At 42.7% G+C, this 27,465-nt stretch overlaps 1 protein-coding gene across 4 annotated transcripts; it reads right to left on the bottom strand.

Annotated features, from left to right (window-relative positions):
• Positions 1 to 8,178: 8,178 nt before the first annotated feature.
• On the bottom strand, positions 8,179 to 27,212 carry ctbp2 (C-terminal binding protein 2). Of its 4 annotated transcripts, none has more exons than XM_014136496.2 (11): positions 27,072 to 27,212; positions 26,110 to 26,213; positions 24,216 to 24,331; positions 16,057 to 16,211; positions 15,709 to 15,853; positions 15,371 to 15,577; positions 14,889 to 15,103; positions 13,692 to 13,822; positions 13,377 to 13,504; positions 12,985 to 13,105; positions 8,179 to 11,365 (listed from the first exon to the last, which is right to left on the bottom strand). In XM_014136496.2, exons 3-11 carry the CDS (start codon positions 24,220 to 24,222, stop codon positions 11,176 to 11,178), a joined length of 1,299 nt encoding a protein of 432 aa, XP_013991971.1. In that variant the 5' UTR covers positions 24,223 to 24,331; positions 26,110 to 26,213; positions 27,072 to 27,212; the 3' UTR covers positions 8,179 to 11,175. The 4 variants fall into 4 exon arrangements, with proteins under 4 accessions (XP_013991971.1, XP_013991972.1, XP_013991970.1 ...); XM_014136497.2 differs by having other exon boundaries at positions 24,216 to 24,362; positions 27,072 to 27,198; XM_014136495.2 differs by lacking the exons at positions 24,216 to 24,331; positions 27,072 to 27,212 and adding an exon at positions 26,823 to 26,841.
• Between the last annotated feature and the right edge of the window lie 253 nt (positions 27,213 to 27,465).

Genomic DNA, 27,465 nt, shown 5'->3' on the forward strand with positions numbered 1-27,465 from the left:
CTGGGTCACATTAAGTAACCTCCGCTGCCAGGTAGGTACTGTTAAGGTGTATGACTCCAGTGGTTGTGACACCACCCCAGAGTTTCTATCACTAACTCACCTCTCTCATCTTTCTAACTCACCTCTCTCATCTTTTCCAGGGACCATCCCTTACCTTCCTCATCCACCTCACTGACATAAAACATTACAGACAGGTGTCCTTTCTTTTCTGTTCGCCATTAACATTATTGCATGTCTAATCAAACAGTTAAATTAAATCATTCACTAACTGTATTTTTACATAACCTGTGTGTTTGCTTGTTTACTTATCTGTCTCCTACCCTGTTCCCTTTACACAGCTCCTGTTCTCCAGGATCTAGGGGTTCTGCCTAACACCCAGAAATGGATCCACCTTATGTCCTCCATTACCAACCACCCTCCAACTTTTCCTTACATCATCTACAGCTACTGTTGTTGTCATGTTGTCATTACCTGCTAAGAAATGTTCTTGCTCTATCATACTGGGCACATAATGTGAGATACACAGATTAACTCAAAATACTAGCATTGCAAACACTCAGAGAAGCAGTGCCTGGACTTCGCTGTCTAACTCTTTGAGTCCCCCTTCCGAGACTGATTGCCTGTTGAGAACAAGTGACAGGCAGAACCTCCCACTCACACAGCACCCATCTCCTCTCTATTCCACCCACCAGAATTCAGTATTTCAGGCTCTGATTGCCATGTGAGTGGAAATCTGTGAAAGTAAATTGACACTGAGCAAGACCTTTGATAGGCTAGAAAACTATGCAGAAATAATCGTGGAGTTAATCATTGTTATAGCCTAGATCACTTTATATAATCTGGACCATTGTTTTTTCTAAGGCTACGCAAACAAGGGGTAGCATATGCTTTTTATCCGTCTCTATAACAAGGCCTATATCCTCACATACCGCCTCAATTCGAGCCCTGCTTTTAACCATAAGACATCTCCCCAGAAATGTATAGCCTACGGATTGCATGGTGACAGTGAATGTGTCTGTTAAACCAGTAAACTAGGAACTCTGGGGAGAAAACGGGGTCAAATCATGACATCAGTGATATTCAGGTCAGAGAAAGATGGCAGAGTTTCTGAATCGGAATTCCAAGTTGAATGACCGTTCAAAACTATTTTTCCCAGTCTGAGCTTGTTTTTTCCCCGAGTTCCCAGTTGTCTTGAATGCACTGAAGTTGGAAGTCAGAGATTGCCGAGTTCCCAGTTGTTTTGAATGCGCCACTAGAGACCTAGACTATCTCTTATTTCTGAATAGGGCTACCTCCAACAAAGAAGCCCTTGTGTCTGTATTGATGTGAGAAATAGGCATATCTACACAGTAATGGTGGCTGGTTGCGATATCAACTAGCCTAATAATTTTTGTATTGAAGTGATAGGCCTATTTTAGCAAAATCGACAAATGAAATTGATTAGATTACTCTGGCAATGAAATGTCTTTTTTTACAAAATCATGTACATGTAGACGTTTGTAAGGCGTTCATGGTGAGATTGTTCATAATAAACTTACAAGCAAACTGACACGTGACGTGTCAATGCCACATTACACGACGTGAATACTACGTCTACATGACGTATATGTGTCACGTGACATGAACGTGATGTCAGTTCGACGCCTTATATTGTTTTACAAAAGAGAGAGAGAGGCTTTTGGCACATCATTGGGTGAGTGAAAGTGGTAAGCATTATTAGGACTATAATCTCCTTCAATATGTGTATTCACACACCTAGGCCGAGGCTATTGATTGATTCAAGACAGGGTAGTTTTCATTGATCTCGGTTTGTCAGTGTCAAAGTAGCCTGCCATTTCGATCATTTTTGTGGTATGAACAAAGATTCAGCCAAAGTATCCAGTCATGTAAAATGACAGAGAATTGCATGAAATGCGTTTATAAAAGGCCAACATTTTCCTGGACATTATGGTACTACAAATGTAAAAATGTGTGCAACTTCTGTAAGTCAAATCAAATTTTATCAGTCACATGCGCCGAATACAACAGGTGTGGAGCTTACAGTGAAATGCTTACTTACAAGCCCCTAACCAAAAGCTCAGATAAGAATAAGAGATAAAAGTAATTGAAGAGCAGCAGTAAAAAATAACAATATATACAGGGGAGTGCGTGTACAGAGTCAATGTGCGGGGGCACCGGTTAGTTGTGGTAGTATGAACATGTAGGTAGGGTTATTAAAGTGACTATGCACAGGCAGTGGTGGGGGGGCATCAATGCAATTAGTCTGGGTAGCCATATGACTAGATGTTCAAGAGTCTTATGACTTGAGGGTAGAAGCTGTTTAGAAGCCACTTGGACTTAGACTTGCCACTCCGGTACCGCTTGCCGTGCGGTAGCAGAGAGAACAGTCTATGACTAGGGTGGCTAGTCTTTGACAATTTTTAGGGCCTTCCTCTGACACCACCCGGTATAGAGGTCCTGGATGTTAGGAAGCTTGGCCCCAGTGATGTACTGGGCCGTTCGTAGTACCCTTTGTAGTGCCTTGCGGTCGGAGGCCGAGCAGTTGCCATACCAGGCAGTGATGCACCCAGTCAGGATGCTCTCAATGGTGCAGCTGTAGAACCTTTTAAGGATCTGAAGACCCATACCAAACCTTTTCAGTCTCCCGAGGGGGAATAGGTTTTGTCGTGCCCTCTTCACGACTGTGTTGGTGTGCGTGGACCATGTTAGTTTGTTGGTGATGTGGACACCAAGGAACTTGAAGCTCTCAACCTGTTCCACTGCAGCCCCGTCGATGAGAATGGGGGCGAGCTCATTCCTCTTTTTCCTGTTGTCCACAATCATCTCCTTTGTCTTGATCACGTTGAGGGAGAGGTTGTTGTCCTGGCACCACACGGCCAGTCTCTGACTTCCTCCCTATAGGCTGTCTCGTTGTTGTCGGTGATCAGGCCTACCACTGTTGTGTCATCGGCAAATTTAATGATGGTGTTGGAGTCGTGCCTGGCCGTGTAGTCATGAGTGAACAAGGAGTACAGGAGGGGGCTGAGCACGCACATCTGAGGGGCCCCTGTGTTGAGGATCAGAGAGGTGGATGTGTTGTTACCTACCCTGACCACCTGGGGGCGGCCGTCAGGAAGTCCAGGATCCAGTTGCAGAGGGAGGTGTTTAGTCCCAGGGTCCTTAGCTTATTGATGAGATTTGAGGGCACTATGGTGTTGATCGCTGAGCTGTAGTCAATGAACAGCATTCTCACATAGGTGTTCCTTTGACCAGGTGGGAAAGGGCAGTGTGGAGTGCAATAGAGATTGCATCATCTGTGGATCTGTTGGAGCGGTATGCAAATTGGAGTGGGTCTAGGGTTTCTGGAATGATGGTGTTGATGTGAGCCATGACCAGCCTTTCAAAGCACATCATGGTTACAGACGTGAGTGCTACGGGTCGGTAGTCATTTAGGCGGGTTACCTTAGTGTTCTTGGGCAAAGGCACTATGGTGGTCTGCTTAAAACATGTTGGAATTACAGACTCGGACAGGGAGAGATTGAAAATGTCAGTGAAGACACTTGCTAGTTGGTCAGCGCATGCTCGCAGTACACGTCCTGGTAATCCATCTGACCCTGCGGCCTTGTGAATGTTGACCTGTCTAAAGGTCTTACATCGGCTGCGGAGAGCGTGATCACACAGTCTTCCGGTACAGCTGGTGCTCTCATGCATATGTTATTTGCCTTGAAGCGAGCATAGAAGTAGTTTAGTTCGTCTGGTAGGCTCGTGTCACTGGGCGTCTCTCGGCTGTGCTTCCCTTTGTAGTCTGTAATGGTTTGCAAGCCCTGCCACATCTGACGAGCATCAGAGCCGGTGTAGTACGACTCGATCTTAGTCCTGTATTGATGCTTTGCCTGTTTGATGGTTTGTCTGAGGGCATAGCAGAATTTCTTACAAGCTTCCGGGTTAGAGTCCCACTCCTTGAAAGCGGCAGCTCTAGCCTTTAGCTCAGTGCAGATGCTGCCTGTAATCTATGGCTTCTGGTTGGGGTATGTACTGTACATGTTGCCTCTACTCTACTGCTCTATGCCACTATGCAAATGCGATGATGTGAATGCAACGCTTTATTATAGGAGTTTTTTTTGTATGCATTCCAGTACCTCAGAACTCCCCAGGTCACCCCGCTCTCTTGCTCACTGTTTGTTCCGGCACCTCCCGATTTACAAATTAAGCACTGGTGGCTGTTAATGGTACTGATTTTTCTCTCTCTCTCTCTCTCTCTCTCTCTCTCTCTCTCTGTGTGTGTGCGTGTCTGTGTGTTTGCAAGTAGAAAAAAGCATGTTGACTCACCCTACTTGTAGAGAAATGTCAACGCCATCCTTTTTCATGTTGCCTAAATGGTCTATGACTCTATCATACAGTACTGAATTTTAGTTTTTGTTGTCCTAGGCTACCTGGCTAAAATGCTTGATCAATAGCCAAACTTTCTTTCATGGACAACGATGCGCCAGGTCAGCTAGTTAACATGAGCCTTCTACATCTAGCTACATGTTGAACTTCCATCCTCTCAGACCAGGGGCACAATGTATGAATTTAATGGTTGGATCGGAATCGCCGTTATAATCACGGCCAGTACAAAGAATTAAGTAAAACCACAAGTCCAAATCCCTATATCCAGTAAAGGCTAATTTAGGAAATCGATAGCTAGCCCCCGGAGGACAACGAAAGAACGAGATGCCTTCATGAATACACGCCGCTGCAGGAATGTCTGCTAATGTCATGAAATTACACTGGTCACTCAACATTTATAAAGTATTTATAAAGTTTACAGTAAATAGTACTCACTTTAGATTATGGAAGAACAGAATCGTCTAGAATGTCATTGTCTAGCCCAAACCATGGAAAAACAGACCCAGACCAGTATTCCTTCACCAAACTTTACAGTTAGCGCTGCATTTGTTCAGGTAGCATTCCTCTGTTATCCGCCAAACCCAGATTCCACCATCGGACTGCTAGATGGTGAAGCGTGATTCATCATTCCAGAGAGCACGCTTCCACTGCTCCAGAGTCCAAGGGCGGTGCGTTTTACACCAAGCCAGCCGACGTTTGGCATTGCGCATGGTGATTTCAGGCTTGTGTGCTGTTGCTCGTCCATGAAAACCCATTTCATGAAGCTCCCGACAAAAACAGTTATTTTGCTGACGTTGCTTCCAGAGGCAGTTGGAACTCGATAGTAAGTGTTGCAATTGAGGACAGATGATATTTACGCGCTATGCGCTTCAGCACTTGGCGGTCCTGTTCTGTGAGCTTGTGTGGCCTACCGCTTTGTGGCTGAGCCGTTTGTTAATCTGTTTGTTAATCTCATTAGCTAGCTAGTGAGGCTAGCTGAGCTGTTTGATAAAACAACTGCTAAGGTGACTCTAACCCTGTAGCTAGCTAACAAGTCCTCCTCAGCAACAATGTTATTGGGGTGCGGGAATATAAGATGTGCCTTTGAAGTTACTACTGGTTTTAGTTCAGAGGGGAGAGAGATTCTCCACCAGGCATTGTTTTGTGTTTGGTAAGGGCTTGGAGTGATGTCACGCACCCAAGAAGGCTCAACCAACGATGAACTACAGGACAAAATACAAACCCTCCAACCCGAAAAAGGCCTGTGGTGTTCAAAAGAACCACACAGAATTCTTTCTTTCCACAGGACCATGGGTGAGACAAGGATGCAGCTTGAGCCCCACCCTATTCAACATGTAAACTCAGCCAAAAATAAACATCCTCTCACTGTCAACTGTGTTTAAACTGAACCAGTTCCACAGACATGTGTCTAACAGAAATGGAATAATGTGTCCCTGAACAAAGGGGGGGTAAAAATCAAAAGTAACAGTCAGAATCAAAATATAATTTATAGCTGAGATTCTTCAAAGTAGCCACCCTTTGCCTTGATGACAGCTTTGCACAGTTTTGGCATTCTCTCAACATGCTTCATGATGTGGTCACCTGGAATGCATTTTAATTAACAGGTGTGCCTTGTTAAAAGTACATTTGTGGAATTTCTTTCCTTCTTAATGCGTTTGAGCCAATCAGTTGTGTTGTGAGAAGGTAGGGATGGTATACTGAAGATAACCGTATTTGGTTCTTTGTGAGACGCAGAGTAGGTGAATGGATGCTCTCCGCATGTGTGGTTCCGAACATGAAGTATGGAGGAGGAGGTGTGATGGTGCTTTGCTGGTGACACTCTGTGATTTATTTAGAATTCAAGGCACACTTAACATGCATTGGCTACCACAGCATTCTGAAGCGATACGCCATCCCATCTGGTTTGCACTTAGTCCCACTATCATTTGTTTTTCAACAGGACAATGACCCAACACACCTCCAGGCTGTGTAAGGACTATGTGACCAAAAAGGAGAGTGATGGAGTGCTGCATCAGATGGCCTGGCCTCCACAATCACCCGACCTCAACCCAATTGAGATGGTTTGAGATGAGTTGGACCACAGAGTGAAGGAAAAGCAGCCAACAAGAGCTCAGCATATGTGGGAAGTCCTTGAAGGCTGTTGGAAAAGCATTCCAGGTGAAGCCGGTTGAGAGAATGCCAAGAGTATGCAAAGCTGTCAAGGCAAAGGGTGGCTACTTAGAAGAATCTCAAATATAAAATATATTTTGAACGAGAAAGACCGCACTCTTTCCTTTCTCCTCTGTCCTCCCTCATCTGTGACCTGGAAACCAATAAGTGGTCTAGTGGTCGAGGAATGTGTCAATTCGTTAGTAGGCAAACGGAAGTGTCCTCCCCTCCTCGATCAACCTTTCATCGAGGTTACTCATGTGTATCCCACTGCTGAAGAGTTTTAAATCTACTGTAGGGGGTAGGGTCCCAAAGACCCTCCCCATTATTGATTAAGGGGACCTTAAGATTCATATTCTTGTCGCACTATTGTACTGTTGCTATGTGTCTGAACTCTGCCACTATACTTAGCTTGTGCAATCTATATTAGTTTTTGCGGTTAAGCCCTAGCTGTCGCAAGAGTGTGCTTGCAGGCTGGGTGTGAGTCAGAACGAAACTATATAAAGAGAAGTAACCACTGTCTTGCGTGACATTGGACAATGCTAATGAATTCAACGAAGCTACTGTACTAGGTTACCTTAAGGTAACCTCAGCTTATTGCTGCACATATGCTTCGACGTAGGTGATCGCACCACCAGGGAGTGATCACATGTATATAATCAGCTGTGCCCTTTGGTTGGTTGCAGAACTTACTGAGACATACATGCTGTGTTTCCATTGTTAACTTCTGTCTGCAATTGCATTAATAAAGGTTTGATTGATTTACTTAAAGAAGATATTGTCTGACTGCTGATTTCACCAATAAGCCAATGATTGACAAGGGACAAGGAACCTACCCCGACACTACCACACTGTAAACTTCATTGGCTTAATGGCCGCGAGTGGAGAACGAACATCTCTGACCTTTTTCAAAAGGAGGCGAGAGAGGACGGAGGACAGGACGCAGGAGGTGAGCACATCTAATTGATAAAAGGCCATAGTCCTTCGCCCCCGCCGGCCGAGCACTGCTTTCCCACAGTTCTGTTAACGTTACGGCGAGGGTGTCTGTTTTATTTATTACATCACTTCCTCACAGCTTTGATAGAGATGTATAATGATGGCATAGCCTAACGAAAAACTCTAATACTTTTATTACCCTTTTGACCCACATTTTAATCACACAGACAGTCAGGGGAAATCCAGAATATCAAGTCTCCATTACACAGCAGGTGGGAGACAGGGTGACACCATGTGCTAGTTAGCTAACTAGCACACAGAGTCGCTAACTAGCAAGCTAGCTAGTTAGCAAACAGTCTCCCCAGCCTCCCGCCTGCTGGAGCGACAGGTAGTGTCCTTCGCCACCGCCTGTCGGGCAGTCCTGTTTTCCTGCAGATGGAGGAATGCCACATGCAGTTAAGCCCAAAATTGCGGGCCGCAATCACACACTATTTGAGCACGCAAGTTTGGCTTTTTGAAATCCGCAGGTACACTGTGCAGGATGGCTCTGTTTGACAGGCTTACTGTAAATTATAAATGTGACAGCTTTTCAAATGCTAAAATGCACACACACACCAGTTTTAATTATTGCATGGGAAGCTTTGACCATTGTGAATTAATATTCTGAGACCAACAATGAAAATAATACAATCTAACGGACAAAAATGCATTACCATGCCTGAAACATTTCAGAGGAACATTACTTTTTATTAAAATACTTTATTGTAGAAGCTTACACAATGATTGTTTCTATTTAAAAAGTTCAGAATAAATCCTAATTACAAATGTATTGGGTTGCTCTCATTTTGCAGTCTGATTGAGAAATCTAAACATGAAATAGAATAGCCTAATGCACATTACATTTCTGTATGTTGTAAATTATCCAGGAATCAATCACATCAAATTTGAACCACATGGATTCCATTTCTAAAGATTTGATCTCTCTCCCATACATCCCACCCCCCTCAGCTAATTTCAATTTGCTCTGTTTTCCAGATAATTAAAATGATCAGTTTACGTAAAACATATGCTTGAACGAACCCAGAGAGACACTAACGCTCTAATCATGCTGTTACTAGGGCTGTCAAGATGAAGTCTTCAGAATACAGATCTAAGCTATATTTAACTTAGCTAAAAAGGAGCAGAGTGGAGCACCCAGTTAGGGAGTGTGGGAAATAACTTGGGAGGGAAGTTAACGTTAGGTCCAGGATAAGGCATTCATCACAGCTGTGTAGCTCTATGTACTACCTCTGCATATAAATAAAAAAATGATATGGGTGTCAGCAAGAAGTCCACTTTAGCAACAATGCTTGATTCCCCTTTACTGTTCATATTCTCTGTTGCAATGTCAATAAAACAAGTCATCTCAATACTGATAAAACTTGGTTGATGAAATAGGCAAGGACAACTATTAATTCTGTTGTAGCTCCATTGTTACTCGCTTTAATCTCATTTCTTAATTTTGGGGGGGATTCTAATTACTAATTAATTAATACCCATAAAGAGAAACATACAAGACAACTTCAAAACTACAAGCATGGAGGTCAAGACGCATCAGGGAGGATTTATTTTCTTTTAGTTAATCAGAGAAATCTGCTGAAACTGAGTAAATCATGCAATTTACTAACAGATGGGCCAACAGTGATTTTACATATTTAAAATTGGTAATAGATCTCAGCAGTATCTGTTAAGAGGAATAACAGAGAGTAAGCTACATTCAATATCTGTTAATGAGGTATAACAGGCATTTCCCTATACCTGGCCAGTGTGTAATTACGAGTAGGGGTTGAAATGAAATTCTATAGATCATGATGGAAGAATTCCGTTCCACTGCTTTCCCATTTGTAAATTACCCCGATTACAAGTAGGCATTATGGGAGGCTGTCCACCTTTGGCTGAAGGTCCCCTTCTCCAGTAACACAGTTACTCAACTCTGAAGCTGTGCCAGTGTGATATCATGTATAAACTCCCTAGATGTTCTATGACTGTAGGCCTGCGTGGGTAGCCTAGGTACCAGTCTGTTTAGCTATCATTCCACTTCGTGACATATGCCAAAGATTATTCGGTTTAGCATAACAAGGAGTGGAATGATAGCTAAACAGAGTGGTACCCAGACTACTTTTTGTGTGTGTGTGTGGGGGGGGGTTATGGCTTTGCCACTAGCATATCGGAATTGCTGACCTTAAACAATAAGGGACTTCATTACCCACATCGGACTGCAATGCTAAGTACACACCCAAAATTATACTCTCGATTTTCCACTTCATCTTTTCTTATACTTGCCTTGATCGTCAGTAAACAGATTGGATATCCCTGCCACGGATTCCCTGGTCTATGTCCACAGGTACACTGCTTCTTGACACAATGCCCGCTTAACCCGGAAGCCAGCCAAAGTACCAAGCATTAATTCAGATTAAGACCATTATGAAATTAAGCCATCGAACCACTTCTCGAATTCATGTAGTAGTAATGAACCGCTGTCCTCCGGACGTCAAATGTTCTGAATATGGTTGTGAACAACCCTGTGACCAAGCCATAGATGCGTGCCTGGCACACCCACAAACACAGCAGTGAGCACTAGGTTCACCCAGAGCAGAAAACAAACAGAAGTGTTCCTGATGTGGTCAGGACATTGAACTGAACCCAACATCAACTGGGCTCCTGCCCCCTTACAAATATTACTATGGGTGTGGACACATTTTGCTAGGATGCCATCATCCTAGTCATGAAGCCTCATTACTCCATTCCATTTGAGATTGATAGCCACTATGGAATCCATACAGGTCAAATTAGTTTCAATGCCTGCCGTAGTAACTACACAAGATGAACACCCAAAATTATAGCATCAATAACAGCAGACACTGAGGGGCAATGTTGATACTAGAGTGCTGTGAAGGAGGATAGATAATTTGAGTACTTGGCAAAGATATAGCTTTCATGTTGTATTCATATCTAAAGGTAACATATAAAGGAAAATAGAAAGGTAAGAAAACCACCGTCCCTCTAGTCTTGTCAACCACAAGGATGTGCAGAAGATCTATACATTTAATCATGAAAATATTCCAAGACCAACAGAGAAAATAAGTGTAGGTGGTGGTCTTGACAAACATTGTATACTGTATGTATTTTCCTTATCAGCAGAGGCATATCTTGCGATATTATTCAATTCACATCAAAAAGCTCATAAAAAGTCAGAGCCACACTTTTATTGTGATAACTAGAAATGTATTGAGGCCAATAATATAAAATCCTTTGTAAGGTTTGTGAACAAATAGTAGTGGAAAAAATGTTATTCATCTTCTATACCATTCCAGACTCATGCTTCACTTTATAGCATGTCAAACAGCAATTGATATAAAAAACAAAAGAAATACAGGAAAAACAGGTTTCTCTCCGTAAAGGAGTAATTTACAAAAACACTGAGCCACAGGAAAGTCAGACACAGAGGGGCTTAAAAGCAAACTGGAAAAAATCCTTGAGTAATCCACTTATTGCTTTCTGGATGAGAGAAAAGAGGACGAGTGTAGGGAGTCTATGCAGACTGGTCTCTCGTGAAGGATTCTGTTCTGTTGGATGGGACCAAAGCTGGTTCAGAATGGACCTCAATACTAGTGTATCTGCTTGCATGAACATGAAGAGTGATGACGGAATGTTGTGGACCAGAGGGGAAATGGGGACAGCTGGCTACTGGTCCGTTGGCATGTCTCTGTCTGTTTCTGCTTTAGAGGGTTGCCCCGGCGACGGTGTGTGGGGAGGTCGGGACACGGGGGCAATCCCATGTGCCATAGCCAGGTTCCCTGCAACAATTCCCTCCACTGCAGCGCCTGCCCCCGTCAGGCCTCCTGCTGCCACTCCCACTAGACCAGTAGAGAACCTGTTGACAAATGAAGAGTTGAGACAGAAGAATTAGAATAGCATTATATGGAATTATCTTTCTAGGGTCATATATCACAAGCCAGATGTCATCAAAACCTGGAGTTGTCTTTACTGTCACTCATTTATTACCTACAGGTGCTTACTGTCCCTCTTAACCTGTTAGGGCTAGGGGGCAGTATTTGCACGGCTGGATAAAAAAAATGTACCCGATTTAATCTGGTTACTAATCCTACCCAGTAACTAGAATATGCATATACTTATTATATATGGATAGAAAACACTCTAAAGTTTCTAAAACTGTTTGAATGGTGTCTGTGAGTATAACAGAACTCATTTGGCAGGCAAAACCCTGAGACATTTTCTGACAGGAAGTGGATACCTGATGTGTTGTATTACCTTTAAACCTATGCCATTGAAAAACACAGGGGCTGAGGAATATTTTGGCACTTCCTATTGCTTCCACTAGATGTCACCAGCCTTTACAAAGTGTTTTGAGTCTTCTGGAGGGAGATCTGACCGAACAAGAGCCATGGAACGATGATGGCCCATTAGACACCTGGCGCGCGAGTTCATGTTGGGTACCCTCGTTCCAATACGTTATAAAAGAGTATGCATTCGTCCACCTTGAATATTATTCATGTTCTGGTTAAAAAGGCCCTAATGATTTATGCTATACAACGTTTGACATGTTTGAACGAACGTAAATATATTTTTTCCCCTCGTTCATGAAGTGAAGTCCGGCGGGCTTAGATCATGTGCTAACAAGACGGAGATTTTTGGACTAAATGATTAGCTTTTTTGAACAAAACTACATTCGTTATGGACCTGTGATACCTGGAAGTGACATCTGATGAAGAGAATCAAAGGTAATGGATTATTTACATAGTATTTTCGATTTTAGATCTCCCCAACATGACGACTAGTCTGTATCGCAACGCGTATTTTTCTGGGCGCAGTGCTCAGATTATTGCAAAGTGTGATTTCCCAGTAAGGTTATTTTTAAATCTGGCAAGTTGATTGCGTTCAAGAGATGTAAATCTATAATTCTTTAAATGACAATATAATATTTTACAAATGTTTTCTAATTTTAATTATTTAATTTGTGATGCTGACTTGACTGCCGGTTATTGGAGGGAAACGATTTCCTCGACATCAATGCCATAGTAAAACGCTGTTTTTGGATATAAATATGAACTTGATAGAACTAAAAATGCATGCATTGTCTAACATAATGTCCTAGGAGTGTCATCTGATGGAGATTGTAAAAGGTTAGTGCATCATTTTAGCTGGTTTTATGGTTTTAGTGACCCTGTCTTTGAATTGACAAAACATTACACACAACTCTTGTAAATGTACTGTCCTAACATACTCTAAATTTATGCTTTCGCCGTAAAACCTTTTTGAAATCGTAAAACGTGGTTAGATCAAGGAGATGTTTATCTTTCAAAGGGTGTAAAATAGTTGTATGTTTGAAAAATTTGAATTTTGACATTTATTTGGATTCAAATTTGCCGCTCTTGAAATGCACCTGCTGTTGATGCAGTGCACCACGGGGGGGGACGCCTGCGTCCCACCTAGCCCATAGAGGTTAACAGTCTCCACAAAGCATGGTCGTACCTGTAATCAGTAACTCCGTTGTGTTCCGAGTGCACAGCCCCAGGGTCCATGCCAGGCCACTGGGGCGTTGCCATCAGATACTCCTTGTTCACACAGTTCTTCAGACTGTCAGGGATGCGGCCTGTTGGAAAAAAACACCACAACAGTCAAACTGATCAAAGTCTACTTAGTGACAACTCTTGATAAGGTTTTTTGGGATGGACTACAAAACAACTTGTGGGCTGTAATACATAAACTATATCACTTAGTGGTTAGGGCTACTGTGACAAGTCTCACGTGGACCGACTGTTGTTCACTCTGCACAGAAATGGAAATGTATCATTGTACCCTAGTGTACGTGCCTAATGCCTAAAAATATGCTGTTATACACTGAGGCTTGCATAACTAAATACCTGTGATGGCCCGGCGCACTTCCCTAGCTGCCTCCTCCCGCGCCTCGAGTGACGCCTGCTCACTGTACCAGGATGCGTGAGGAGTGCAAACCAGATTGGGGGCATCCTTCAATGGGCCCTGAGAGAAGCTGGAGAAGGATAGATAAACAGACCGGTGAGACAGATTAAAGTGTGTGCGCAAGGGGGTGTTCATAAAAAAACAATGTTAAAATGGTGAATCACAACCGTCAAACCAGTTATTGTTTACACGTTTTACATGACTGGGCTATAAGCAGGATGAGGCTATAAGTGCCTGTGGGCTGGGAGGAAGCTGACCTGAAGGGCTCTGTCTCGTGTACGTCCAAGGCAGCACCCCGTATCCTGCCCTCTTTCAGTGCCTGGGCCAGGGCCCTCTCATCCACCAGGCCCCCGCGAGCCGTGTTAACCAAAAATGCTCCCTGACGCATCTGCACATACGACAGATCAGTCAGCAAGCCATGCAGACAGAAATAACACATTGGTAATGAGGGTGTTGCGGGTGGCAGAAATTGTGTACACGTGTGTGTTGGGGTTGTCACAATACCAGAATTTTTACTTTGATTTCAATACCAGGTTTAGTATCACAATACTTGATACCACAGTAGAGACAGCCAAGTATGCATAAATCAATTAGACTTTGTTCTTACTATTCCAAATACATAATGGTAATCATTTACTTGAATGGTAAATCTCTATTGATAAACTGGGTAAATCAAGACGTAGCCTAGGCCTAGCCATAATACAGGTAAATGCATTCTCAATAGGTGAGCATGCATTGAGTCGAGTTTGTTTTGCCTGATTTCATGGGGCTACAGATGACAATCTGTTTCCCTTCCATTTGGGACTTATTTTATTGTACTGATCAACATTTGCATAGAAGTAGTTTATTTTCAAAAAATGTGCGCCGTCTCTTTAACCAGTTCTGACGGCATTCACGAGGCAGTCTGTTCGCTGATCATCTTTGGGAGAAACAAGAGGCCGCATGAGGGGGAGCTAACATGATGCAGCCCAGACTCCCAGTGCAGGCTAGCAATGACTAACGCCTCAATCACACCGACAGCCTCACTGCATTTTGGTACACCAGATGTACATTCATTTCCAATGGAAATCTGCGTTCGCTTTGCAGCATTGCGTTGCAGAGGCAGTTGCAGTGTGTTCTGTGTGGTGCATATGTTGGATTTATCGAGCGTATGCGTCAAACTGTATGCGTAGGCGGCTTGACAGAAATGGTAGCAGAAGGTGAATGTTGAACTTTTGTTGCACACATATCCAGATGTGACAACGATTCTATCGGTGTGATCAAGGTGGAAGTGGAGCAGGAACGGTGCACGCTATAATAAGGGGTCGGCTGGACTGATAGTTCCGCAATTGACAGAACTACCGAAAGTAACAAATTCTAGTTACGAACCGTTTTTCCATGTTAAGAGTATCGAAGAAAAAAAAGTACAGAAGCGTCGGTATACCTTGCAACAGTAGTGGGCGTGTGTCTTATACCTGTTTAATGGTGAAATCGTTGATGAGGTGATGGTTGTGCTCGTTGAGGCTGCAGTGCAGTGACACACAGTCAGAGTGGATGAGCAGGTCCTGCAGGGTGGCCATTCTCTGCAGGCCCAGAGAGCGCTCCACTCCGTCTGGCAGGTAGGGGTCGTAGAACATCACACTGAAGCCAAAAGCCTTGGCCCGCAGCGCTACAGCTTGGCCCACTCGCCCTGCGCCACAAGATACACTCAGACTGGAGGATGGCGTAGCGGTCAGAGGAACCTCTCACTACTTCTCAGAAAACTAAAAATGGTTTACTTTAAATATACATTAAAATGATCTGAGAGGACACCAATAATAATAATGATGATAAATAATAAAAAATTAAAAGACACCAACTTCGAAACACATCAGAAAACTTGAATTAACATGTGTGTCCTATGATGACTGCACTTGCAGAGATCCTTCGCTAAGACAAGATCAATTTCCCTCCTCACCCAGGCCGATGATGCCCAGCGTCTCTCCCCGGATGCGGGCAGCTCCACTGGCCACCTCCCTGATCTGCTCCACGCTGGAAGCCCTGGTGCCCTCTCTCATAGCCTGGTGCATCCAGGTGACGCGGCGGTACAGGTTCAGGATCAGACACATGGACGTGTCCGCCGTCTCTTCCACTGATGTCGCAGGCACATTACACACAGCTATACCTGAGGGGGACAGAGCACAAAGGAGACAGCGGTTAGTTATGATACATACTGAGGTGAATGGATGGATGGGTGTAGTAGGTAGGAGAAAAAGAGATGGGGAGGTGAAGCAAAGTATTGATCCAGTAGCCAACCTAGTTCAGCCGCAGCCTTGATGTCTACGTTGTCAAAGCCACTGCCGATTCGCACAATGATCCGCAGGCCCTTGAACTTGTCCAGGTCGTCCCGCGAAAGGCTGATGGTGTGGTACATCAGGGCGCCCACTGCCTCATTCAGCACCTGAAGCACCAGGGAGAGAATGTACAAGTTCAGACATATCCTTATTCTACCATTGCACTAAAAGAGCAAATACTTTCCCTAGCTCCATTGAGTTGGAAATAGCCCCCACCACAAAAACAGACAGGTTCACGGAGCATCCATTTCCCAACTTTAAAGAAATGCAGATAGATACTTTGAGGTGTATAGGAGAGATAGTTGGTTACCTTCTCGTGGATCTCCTGGGTGGACTGGGCATCACAGAAGGCCACTGTGGCCACGTCCTTCAGGACAGGCATCTCCACGGTGCAGTCACGCCCATCCAACAGAGCCACCAGGGGCCGCGGGTGCATCGGCCCATTCAGAATAGGGGGGCGAATGCCTAGATAAATACAACACCGGCAATGTCAAATGGGATCCCCCCATGTCTCCTTTCTATAGTGTCAATCAGATAGACCATCTACATGATCACATGGGCCAAACTGTTAATTTCCACAGTTTCCTCAACATCTGCATGTTTAAGATTGACTGGGGAACACATTCAATAAAACCACCAAAAACATACATCATTTGTTTTGTTCTTTATGATCGTAAATGAAAACCAATCAGAAATTGCTGTAAAATAATTATAATTTTCACTTTCAAAGTGATGTATTAAATACAAAGTTAGATTTTACACTCGAAAAACATGATTTAAGTGTTCACTGAAGTCTAGGGATTACAGTGATATACAATATGATGATATACTGTGTCACTTAAGAAACGCGACAGGAAACCCACCCTGTACACGTCACTAAGTAAAATCCCATATGAACGCATTATGTCCAGCATGGACAGAGGGAACACATTTTTGCAAAATCCCTTTATGATGACAAAAACACATCTACAAAAAGCCAGGATGTCTCTCAAAGTTATAGTGCCATTGCAAATTTAACCTATTACACTCTCGGGCAGCAGTATTCCAAAATTCCCACCAACTAAATCCATGGTGCCAAAAAGGACAGGTTTCAAAATGGCAGTATTTCAATAAATAATTGCTACATAATGCCCAATGATGGCTTAACATTTTTTGGGTTTATTGAGAACACAATAAAATGGCCCAAACATACCATACAGTGCCTTCAGAAAGTATTCACACCCCTAAACGTTTGCCTACACCCGCACACACACTACCCCATAATGTCAAAGTGGAATTATGTTGCTCGACATTTTTACAAATAAATACAAAATGAAAAGCTGAAATGAGTTAAAAGGTATTTGTTATGGCAAGCCTAATTAAGTTCAGGAGCAAAATGTTGCTTAACACATAAGTTGCATGGAATCACTGTCCCGCAGTCAAGCAGTGAATTTCAACCACAAAGACCAGGCATGTTTTCCAATGCCTCGCAAATAATGGCAGCTATTGGTAGATGGGTAATACAAAAAAACTGATATTGAATATTCCTTTGAGCATGGTGAAGTTAACAATTACACTTTGTAGTGCACCCAGTCACTACAAAGACACAGGCGTCCTTGCTAACTCAGTTGCCGGGGAGGAATGAAACCGCTCAGTGATTTCACGAGGCCATGGTGAATTTAAAACAGTTCGAGTTTAAAGGCTGTGATAGGAGAAAACTGAGGATGGATCAACAACATTGTAGTTACTCCACAATACTAACCTAATTGACAGAGTAAAAACAAAAAAGCATGTACAGAATAAAAATATTCCTTAACATGCATCCTGTTTGCAACAAGGCAATAAAGTAGTAATACTGCAAAAAATAAAAAAATAAAAATGTGTCAAAGCTATTAACACTTTGTATTCAGGTCAAAAAGTTATGTTTGGAGCAAATCCAAACATTACTGAGTACCACTGTACATATTTTCAAGCATAGTGGTGGCTGAATCATGTTATGGCAATGCTTGTAATCGTTAAGGACTGGGGAGTTTTTCACAGGATAAAAAAAAACTGAATGGAGTTAAGCACAGGCAAAAACCTAGAGGAAAACCTGTTTCGGTCTGCTTTCCAGACATTGGGAGATGAATTCACATAACAATAACCTAAAACACAAGGTCCAATCTACACTGGAGTTGCTTGCCAAGAAGACATTGACTGTTCCTGAGTGGCCGAGATAGTTATTACTGCCCAAAATCTACCCAGGTTACTATTTTTTTTTTTTAATGTTTCAATTTGTTTTACATTTAAAATCACTTAGTGTTAACCTGTTTGGGATAGGGGGCAGTATTTTCACGGCCGGATAAAAAACGTACCCGATTTAATATGGTTATTACTCCTGCCCAGAAACTAGAATATGCATATAATTAGTAGATTTGGATAGAAAACACCCTAAAGTTTCTTAAACTGTTTGAATGGTGTCTGTGAGTATAACAGAACTCATATGGCAGGCCAAAACCTGAGAAGATTCTATATGGGAAGTGCCCTGTCTGACCATTTCTTGGCCTTCTGTAGCCTCTTTATCAAAAATACAGGATCTCTGCTGTAATGTGACATTTTCTAAGGCTTTCATTGGCTCTCAGAAGGCGCCAGAACGTGGAATGAGATCTCTGCAGTCTCTGGGCGAAAAACAGTAGGGGTTTTGGAGAGTGGTACTTCTGAGAACAATGGCACAGGCGTGCGCATGCATGTGACGACTCCATTTTCTTCTTTCAGTGTTTGAACGGATACAACATCTCCCGGTTGGAATATTATCGCTATTTTACGAGAAAAATCGCATAAAATTTGATTTTAAATAGCGTTTGACATGCTTCGAAGTACGGTAATGGAATATTTTGAATGTTTTGACACGAAACGCGCCGGCGCGTCACCCTTCGGATAGTGATTTGAACGCACGAACAAAACGGAGCTATTTGGATATAACTATGGATTATTTGGAACCAAAACAACATTGGGTGTTGAAGTAGAAGTCCTGGGAGTGCATTCTGCCGAAGAACAGCAAAGGTAATCCAATTTTTCTTATAGTAAATCTGAGTTTGGTGAGTGCCAAACTTGGTGGGTGTCAAAATAGCTAGCCATGATGGCCGGGCTATCTACTCAGAATATTGCAAAATGTGCTTTCACCGAAAAGCTATTTTAAAAATCGGACACCGCGATTGCATAAAGGAGTTCTGTATCTATAATTCTTAAAATAATTATGTTTTTTGTCAACGTTTATCGTGAGTAATTTAGTAAATTCACCGGAAGTTTTCGGTGGGTATGCTAGTTCTGAACAAAACATGCTAATGTAAAAAGCTGGTTTTTGATATTAATATGAACTTGATTGAACAAAACATGCATGTATTGTATAACATAATGTCCTAGGAGTGTCATCTGATGAAGATCATAAAAGGTTAGTGCTGCATTTAGCTGTGGTTTTGGTTTTTGTGACATATAGGCTAGCTTGAAAAATGGGTGTGTGATTATTTCTGGCTGGGTACTCTCCTGACATAATCTAATGTTTTGCTTTCGTTGTAAAGCCTTTTTGAAATCGGACAATGTGGTTAGATAAAGGAGAGTCTTGTCTTTAAAATGGTGTAAAATAGTCATATGTTTGAAAAATTGAAGTTTTTGCAATTCGCGCCACTCTATACCATTGGATATTGGTGAGGCGTTCCGCTAGCGGAACATCTGTCCCTAACAGGTTTTAAGGGGAGAGTGGGAGAATCTTCCAGAAAGACGACCATCTCTGCAGCGCTCCACCAATCAGGCCTTTATGGTGGCCAGACGTGGCCAGACGGAAGCCACTCCTCAGTAAAAGGCACATGACAGCCCGCTTGGAGTTTTCCAAAAGGCACCTAAAGGACTCACAAACCATTAGATACAAGATTCTCTGGTCTGATGAAACCAAGATTGAAGTCTTTGGCCTGAATGCAAAGCATCACGTCTGGAGGAAACCAGGCACCATCTCTACGGTGAAGCATGGTGGTGGTGGCAGCACCATGCTGTGGGGAAGTTTTTCAGCGGCAGGGACTGGGAGACTAATCAGGGTCGAGGGAAAGATTAAGAGAGCAAAGTACAGAGAGATCCTTGATGAAAACCTGCTCCAGAGCGCTCAGGACCTCAGACTGGGGCATTGGTCCACCTTCCAACAGGATAACGACCTTAAGCACACAGCCAAGACAACGCAGGAGTGGCTTCGGGACAAGTATCTGAATGTCCTGGAGTGGCCCAGCAAGATCCCGGATTTGAACCCAATCCAACATATCTTGAGACCTGAAAATAGCTGTGCAGCGACGCTCCCCATCCAACCTGACAGAGCTTGAGAGGATCTGTAGAGAATAATGGGAGAAACTCCACAAATACAGATGTGCCAAGCTTGTAGCATCATACCCAAGAAGACTCAAGGCTGTAATCACAGACAAAGGTGCTTCAACAAAGTACTGAGTAAAGGGTCTGAATACTTATGTAATTGTGATATTAAAAGTTTCTTTTATTTCTAAAAACCTGTTTTTGCTTTTTCATTATGGGGTAGTGTGTGTGTGTGTGGGGGGGGTTGGGACACAAATGTAATCCATTTTAGAATAAGGCTGCAATGTAAAATGTGGAAAAAGTCAAGGGGTCTGAATTCTTTGCGAATGAACTATATATACAAAATAATTGCCATTTCAGAGTACACAATACACAAAGCTGTCGGCTTCATTCTCAAATACAGATAAGGCAGTCCTCCAACCCCCACCAGACCCTCCCTCATCAGGGGAGACTCCTCTAGCAGATTAGCAGAAGGGTGCGGTTGGGGGCACAGGCTTGTTGAGTGATCATGACCTAAATGTCTATGTCTGGAGGCAGAAACCCCTGCCCTTCTGCAACAATACACAGCCTGTCTGCCAGCCCTATCGCCACAAACATCTCATAAATAAAACGTACATACGATATACACCTAAATGAGCAAAGATAGATAATAGGGATGGGCATTTGAAATGATTTCACTATTCGAATAATAATCACATTTATTAAAACCCTTTTTACATTAGGAGATGTCATGATATTTAAGATATCTGGATAGTCGAAACACGTAATAAAGCATGTATTTTTTGGTGACTTCAATGGAGACTTGCTAGCACGACTGGAGTGGCAGGGGCCGGTGAGGTTGTATGGCAGAGAGAGTGCAAGCGAGTAGCCAAACCAATTTGTGCTAGTCAAACTTGTGGTTGCCATACAGCGAGGGAAAAAAGTATTTTATCCCCTGCTGATTTTGTACGTTTGCCCACTGACAAAGAAATGATCAGTCTATAATTTTAATGGTAGGTTTATTTGAACAGTGAGAGACAGAATAACAACTAAAAAATCCAGAAAAACGCATGTCAAAAATGTTGTACATTGATTTGCATTTTAATGAGGGAAATAAGTATTTGACCCCTCTGCGAAACATGACTTAGTGCTTGGTGGCAAAACCCTTGTTGGCAATCACAGAGGTCAGACGTTTCTTGTAGTTGGCCACCAGGTTTGCACACATCTCAGGAGGGATTTTGTCCCACTCCTCTTTGCAGATCTTCTCCAAGTCATTAAGGTTTCGAGGCTGACGTTTGGCAACTCGAACCTTCAGCTCCCTCCACAGATTTTCTATGGGATTAAGGTCTGGAGACTGGCTAGGCCACTCCAGGACCTTAATGTGCTTCTTCTTGAGATACTCTTTTGTTGCCTTGGCCGTGTGATTTGGGTCATTGTCATGCTGGAATACCCATCCACGACCCATTTTCAATGCCCTGGCTGAGGGAAGGAGGTTCTCACCCAAGATTTGACGGTACATGGCCCCGTCCATCGTCCCTTTGATGCGGTGAAGTTGTCCTGTCCTCTTAGCAGAAAAACACCCCCAAAGCATAATGTTTCCACCTCCATGTTTGACGGTGGGGATGGTGTTCTTGGGGTCATAGGCAGCATTCCTCCTCCTCCAAACACGGCGAGTTGAGTTGATGCCAAAGAGCTCCATTTTGGTCTCATCTGACCACAACCCTTCCACCAAGTTGTCCTCTGAATCATTCAGATGTTCATTGGCAAACTTCAGACGGGCATGTATATGTGCTTTCTTGAGCAGGGGGACTTCAGTCCTTCACGGCGTAGTGTGTTACTAATTGTTTTCTTGGTGACTATGGTCCCTGCTGCCTTGAGATCATTGACAAGATCCTCCTGTGTAGTTCTGGGCCGATTCCTCACCGTTCTCATGATCATTGCAACTCCACGAGGTGAGATCTTGCATGGAGCCCCAGGCCGAGGGAGATTGACAGTTTTTGTGTTTCTTCCATTTGCGAATAATCGCACCAACTGTTGTCACCTTCTCACCAAGCTGCTTGGCGATGGTCTTGTAGCCCATTCCAGCCTTGTGTAGGTCTACAATCTTGTCCTTGACATCCTTGGAGAGCTCTTTGGACTTGGCCATGGTGGAGAGTTTGGAATCTGATTGATTTGATTGCTTCTGTGGACATGTGGCTTTTATACAGGTAACAAACTGAGATTAGGAGCACTCCCTTTAAGAGTGTGCTCTAATCTCAGCTTGTTACCTGTATAAAAGACACCTGGGAGCGAGAAATCTTTCTGATTGAGAGGGGGTCAAATACTTATTTCCCTCATTAAAATGCAAATAAATGTATAACATTTTTGACATGTGTTTTTCTGGATTTTTTTGTTGTTATTCTGTCTCTCACTGTTCAAATAAACCTACCATTAAAATGATCGACTGATCATTTCTTTGTCGGTGGGCAAACGTACAAAATCAGCAGGGGATCAAATACTTTTTCCCTCACTGTAGGTTATTTATACCATCTGGTAGTGCCCGTCTTGACTTCATCAAATATTTGTAAAGAAGCTAGCTAGCTACAGTTGTTGCTGTGCTGCCTGCACTTGACTCCAACAACTCCATTCATATGAAGCAACAGGCTGTTTGTTAATCAATCATTGTAGCTACTCCTAATTTAGCCAAAAATAATTATGTAATTGTATTTCCATTTAGAAACACCCAATTTCACTTTCTCATATGGTGCATTTCACTGCAGCGCTGCTTTGATTGACCGACAATAACAACAACAAGCTACACGTGTGAAATGTGTGTAGGCTACCGGTGCGTCTTTTTTATGGGGCGCACTCAAACTGTTGTACATTTTTTATGTCATGGTCTATCCTTGTAGGCTATATAGCAACATCACAGATAATTGCATTTAATTTTAACTAAGCCTTTTCATTGTTAAAATAGGCCTTATTTTTTATTGTCTTCAAAAATGACTAGTCTCCGAGTAATCAAATACTAATTTCAGTTTGGATATTCGAATAACCATGCCCATCCCAAAGAGATAGCTGGAAGATAATTCATTAACAGTTGAGAAATCCCCTAAAGTGATGCAGCAATTTAACTCTGCTAATCCTTGAAGGGCAGTAGAATGCCAATCCATTCCAATAGCGCAATTCTAAAACGTTAAGGCCAGAGTGCCAAGTAGAGACAGCAGAAAACTCTGACAAGCAAAAAAAAATAGCAATTACCAGTGTCTTTCTAAATCATGAAACTAAACACAAGTTAGAATGGAATTAACAGGCACACAAAGGGCCTTATGTGGAGCTACAGTTTTTTTGCAGAGCTAAGGAAAATCAAAGAGTAGCCTAGACATTATTGATGCTTAAAGAGACGAGAATGCAATACTCAAAGCAACAGCACTGCGTGCACACAGACCACGACACTTGTGACTGTCAATTGCTTCCTTTCCTTAATATGAAGGCTCCAAGTACAGATTACTGTTCTGTTTGCCAACAAATTCCATCATTCCTGCTCAAGGACAACTCATGGAGAAAGAAATTGCTTTTTTGGCTCATTCTAATCTGATCCAGAAAATGAAACATGGCAGTAATAAGGCGCTAGTCTGACAAATCTTCACAGGCGATTGGAGCAGAATATAAACACACAACAAAAGCAGAGCACTCACCAAATCTACAAAAATAACCCATTTCTATCTAGACAAAAAAAACAAAGGCATAATTAGAAATTAACCTAAAAACGACAACTACAACAAAAAAGGTGCACAACAAATAGAGAGCAGAGCGGGCAACACACATACACCATATGGTCTTGGAGACAGACGCCTGGCAGTGCGTGCATGACCATGTGTGCGTGTGTGTGGAAAGCCTGGTCTGACCGGCAGCAGGGCAATGCACACAATGCCATTCATTCAGCGTTCATTCATTCTCCCCCTCCGCCTGCCACTGTGGGTGTAAGTGAGCTCGCAGGGAGGGGTGGCTGATAATGCTGCAGGACCCCACCCAGCCCCCTGCCACACAAGCTCCAGAGCACTCGCTCTCTCTCACACAATACCAGAAGAGACCCCAAGGACAAAAATGCTAAACCAAATAGCAGATTTGTACTCTGTCCTATCCATCTACCCCTGCTTCCCCTCTCTCGTTCCAGAAAAACAAGACATTCATCCTCCTAACCTTGCATGCTGCAGTTGACCAGCCTTTCTTCCTCTCCTTCTCCACTTACAGCTACTGTCAGAATGCTTTCGCTTGGCACAATCCCAGGCAAACACCCTCCTCCTTCTGCCTGCCCCCTGCTCCAATCAGAGGGAGGAACAATTCAGCCTTAACCAACCAAAACAAAGCTTATTAGCATTGAGACGCTAGGTTAGGTAGTCCTGCATGTGCGCCATTTGTGGACAAAAAAGGAATAACTTGTGGGGGACTTATTTTGACACTGAGGTAAGCAGAGAGGGAAAGTGGGTCTACAACAGATCCACGTTTGGAAAGTCTGTTTAATAATACGATCCTTTAGATATTTTGTCTCAAATTCCCATAATGACCAACCTTCCTGCCCACTGGCACAGTAAGTTGAAATGGAATTGGCTTCCCGGAGACTGTTTTTGTGCAACCCAATACAATAGAAAGCAACGCTAGTGTATGTAAATATACCCACGTTGCTAAGAGCAGCTAGACTGCTACTTGATATGCAGTAAACTAGATTAATAATAAAATGCATAATATGCCAAAAGCTATTGAAGAAAAAATTACAATAAAACATAGCCTAACCACATGTAAACCCTTGAATAAGGCACAGTGCTTTCAAAACTGAATTTTCTGTAGTAGATAGTGTGGATATATGTAAATAGATCTGAGGTTGGAATAATACTGTTGAATTGTGAAAATTATGATAATGCCCTTTAAGTGTAAGAGCAGTTTGAAAAGACCACCTGAAATTTCAGCCTGGGGATGGAGTTTTAGTTAATAGATCAATAAGAAAGAGTTCCAAACCTCTGTAAATAACAGAAAACCCAGCAGCTGATTGATGGAGCCCACTGTGCACTTGGGGACCTTCAATGCTGCAGAAATGTTTTGGTACTCTTCCCCAAATCTGTGCCTCGACACAATCCTGTCTCGGAGCTCTACGGACAATTACTTCAACCTCATGGCTTGTTTTTTTTGCTCTGACATGCATCGTCAACTGTGGGACCATATAAAAGACAGGTGTGCCTTTCCAAATCATGTCAATTGAATTTACCACAGGTGGACTTCAATCAAGTTGTAGAAACATCTCAAGGATGATCAATGGAAACAGGACACCCCTGAGCTCAATTTCAAGTCTCATAGCAAAGGGTCTGAATAATTATGTAAGTAAGGTATGTTTTTTTATTTTAAATAAAATTTGCTAAAATTTCAAACAAAATGTTTTTGTTTTGTCATTATGGGGTATTGTGTGTGTAGATTGTTTTTTTCTCAAACTAGAATAAGGCTGTAATATAACAAAATGTGGAAGAAGAGAATGGGTCTGAATACTTTCCAAATGCACTCCTGTTTTATCAATGTATGTAACCTAAACAGCCAGTGATGACTTGACAAAGGCAACATGAAGGACCACAGGCAGGCATCCTCGCTCTTTTACTGTTTATGGAATTAGAGCGGTTATTCAATCAATCATTGGAGAACCCTTCCCTTCACACATTGGACAGAGTATAACACTGGTCACATTCCCTTGCTCAGATGCTGCATGCATTAACCAATGGTTGCGTGCCACTTCATCAACTGTTTCATCAATTTACAGATTTCTATAACATATGTGGTTTGCTGATATGTAAAATAGCTATCCAGGCGTTGTAAGATCTGGCATGTCAGTAACGCCTGGGCAGAGGTGCCCCATTGTCTGCCATAATGAAGTCAAGCACAACTTCATGCTGTCCATCACCTATCTATGTCTATGGTCCATCATAAGGCCATTCTACATTGGATAAAAAATATTAAATGTTCAAGAATCCTTAACTATGTTAGTTAGCTACAGAAGCTTGTACACGTGGATTGTCAGTCCCTAATGTGATATGGGGGAAAAGTATGTACTGACCTTCACAAATGCGGTCCAGCCTCTGGCGCTTGACTTTGTGCTTATCCATGAGAGCCATCAGCGTTTTTCACCCCAGCCAAAGCACAAACAGACCAAAGGCTTAGCTGTGAGGCACACAAGACAAATAGTAAAAACACTTCCTGGGGAACAATGTGTACCGATGAAAACCTGTAAGCTGAATAAAATGAACAGCGTTTCAATATTTAGATAAATTAGTTACGTGACAGGCTTAGCTACTAATTCATAAAGTTGCTATCCACGCGACTAGTCGTAGCTATGGCTAATAAAGTTGTTTACTTATCTCTACTTAGGTTTTTTTTTGCTAACTAACTATTTTAGTTAACCTCCCAAGCTAGCATGACTGCTGGCAAGAGCCAACACAGACAATTAGGGGCAACTACCCAACTCTTTTCCATATTAACTTTCACACTATTCTGGCTTCTTAGCTAACGTTAGCTAGCTAGCTAATACGTGAAACACTTTGAAGCTTCAGTTTATAAGTAGCTAACGTTAGCTAAATAGCTAAGCAGTAAGCAATATACAAACTTTAACGTTAATTATGTACTGTAGCTGGCTAAATGGTGTTAGCTAGTTCGATAACTGTTAGCAGCCTAACTAGCCATCGTCAGCAAACTAAAAAGTAGTTCGCTAGCCTAACAATTCAAAGTCAGTAACCAAGAAAGTCGAGTGGCTAACATGGCTAGTTAGCTTACCGAACACCAGGCAAACGTGAGTGTTCGCGAATACAGGCCTGTTTTAGAAAGCTATCAGCTAGCTAGTAAGCTAATGATAACTAACTAGCGCAGATAAATTACAGCCATACATCAACACAAGTTCAAGCGGCGAAATGTTTTTTTTTGTTTCAAGAGAATAATACGACGACTAACGTTACGGAGCAGTAACATTATTGTAGCTGTTGGATCAGATCACTAATTGGTAGCTAGCTAAGGTTCATTCATTACCAAATAGTGCAGGTTCTATTCTTGGTGCTGTGGGGTCAAAATGAGTTGTCTTCCCACTGATCGGCTCGTCATGAATCCAAACAGTTTGTTTAGAGGAGTCAGGTGACGGACGAGTCACAGAATGAAGAAAATCCTATATAAACAACTGTTAGTTGAGTGTGGCGCCTTCACGTAGCACAGGGGGTATTGCATCTGGCAGGTCGCACACTGACCATCCGCCCGATTGCTCAGGGACCACATTTGAGATATTCATTTTTTTCCCAAGATGGCAAAGATCACAATGTATTCTCAACCACAGGCAGGCTGCTACTTCCCGTTTCCATGTATTGCCCAATTTAATCGCTACAGTTCCAGTGAATGTAGTGGAGGGCAGTCACAGACAGGACAAGAGTGG

The sequence above is a fragment of the Salmo salar genome, chromosome ssa13 (assembly GCF_905237065.1).
Source record: "Salmo salar chromosome ssa13, Ssal_v3.1, whole genome shotgun sequence".
NCBI classification, from domain to species: domain Eukaryota; kingdom Metazoa; phylum Chordata; class Actinopteri; order Salmoniformes; family Salmonidae; genus Salmo; species Salmo salar.

Coding starts and splice junctions, on each gene's coding strand:
- ctbp2 (XM_014136495.2), bottom strand. CDS start 26,167: ATGGCTCTCATGGATAAGCACAAAGTCAAGCGCCAGAGGCTGGACCGC. Junction 16,212..26,109: donor GCTGGACCGCATTTGTGAAG/GTCAGTACATAC, acceptor GTATTTATCTAG/GCATTCGCCCCCCTATTCTG. Junction 11,366..12,984: donor AACGGAGTTACTGATTACAG/GTACGACCATGC, acceptor ATTTGTCAACAG/GTTCTCTACTGGTCTAGTGG.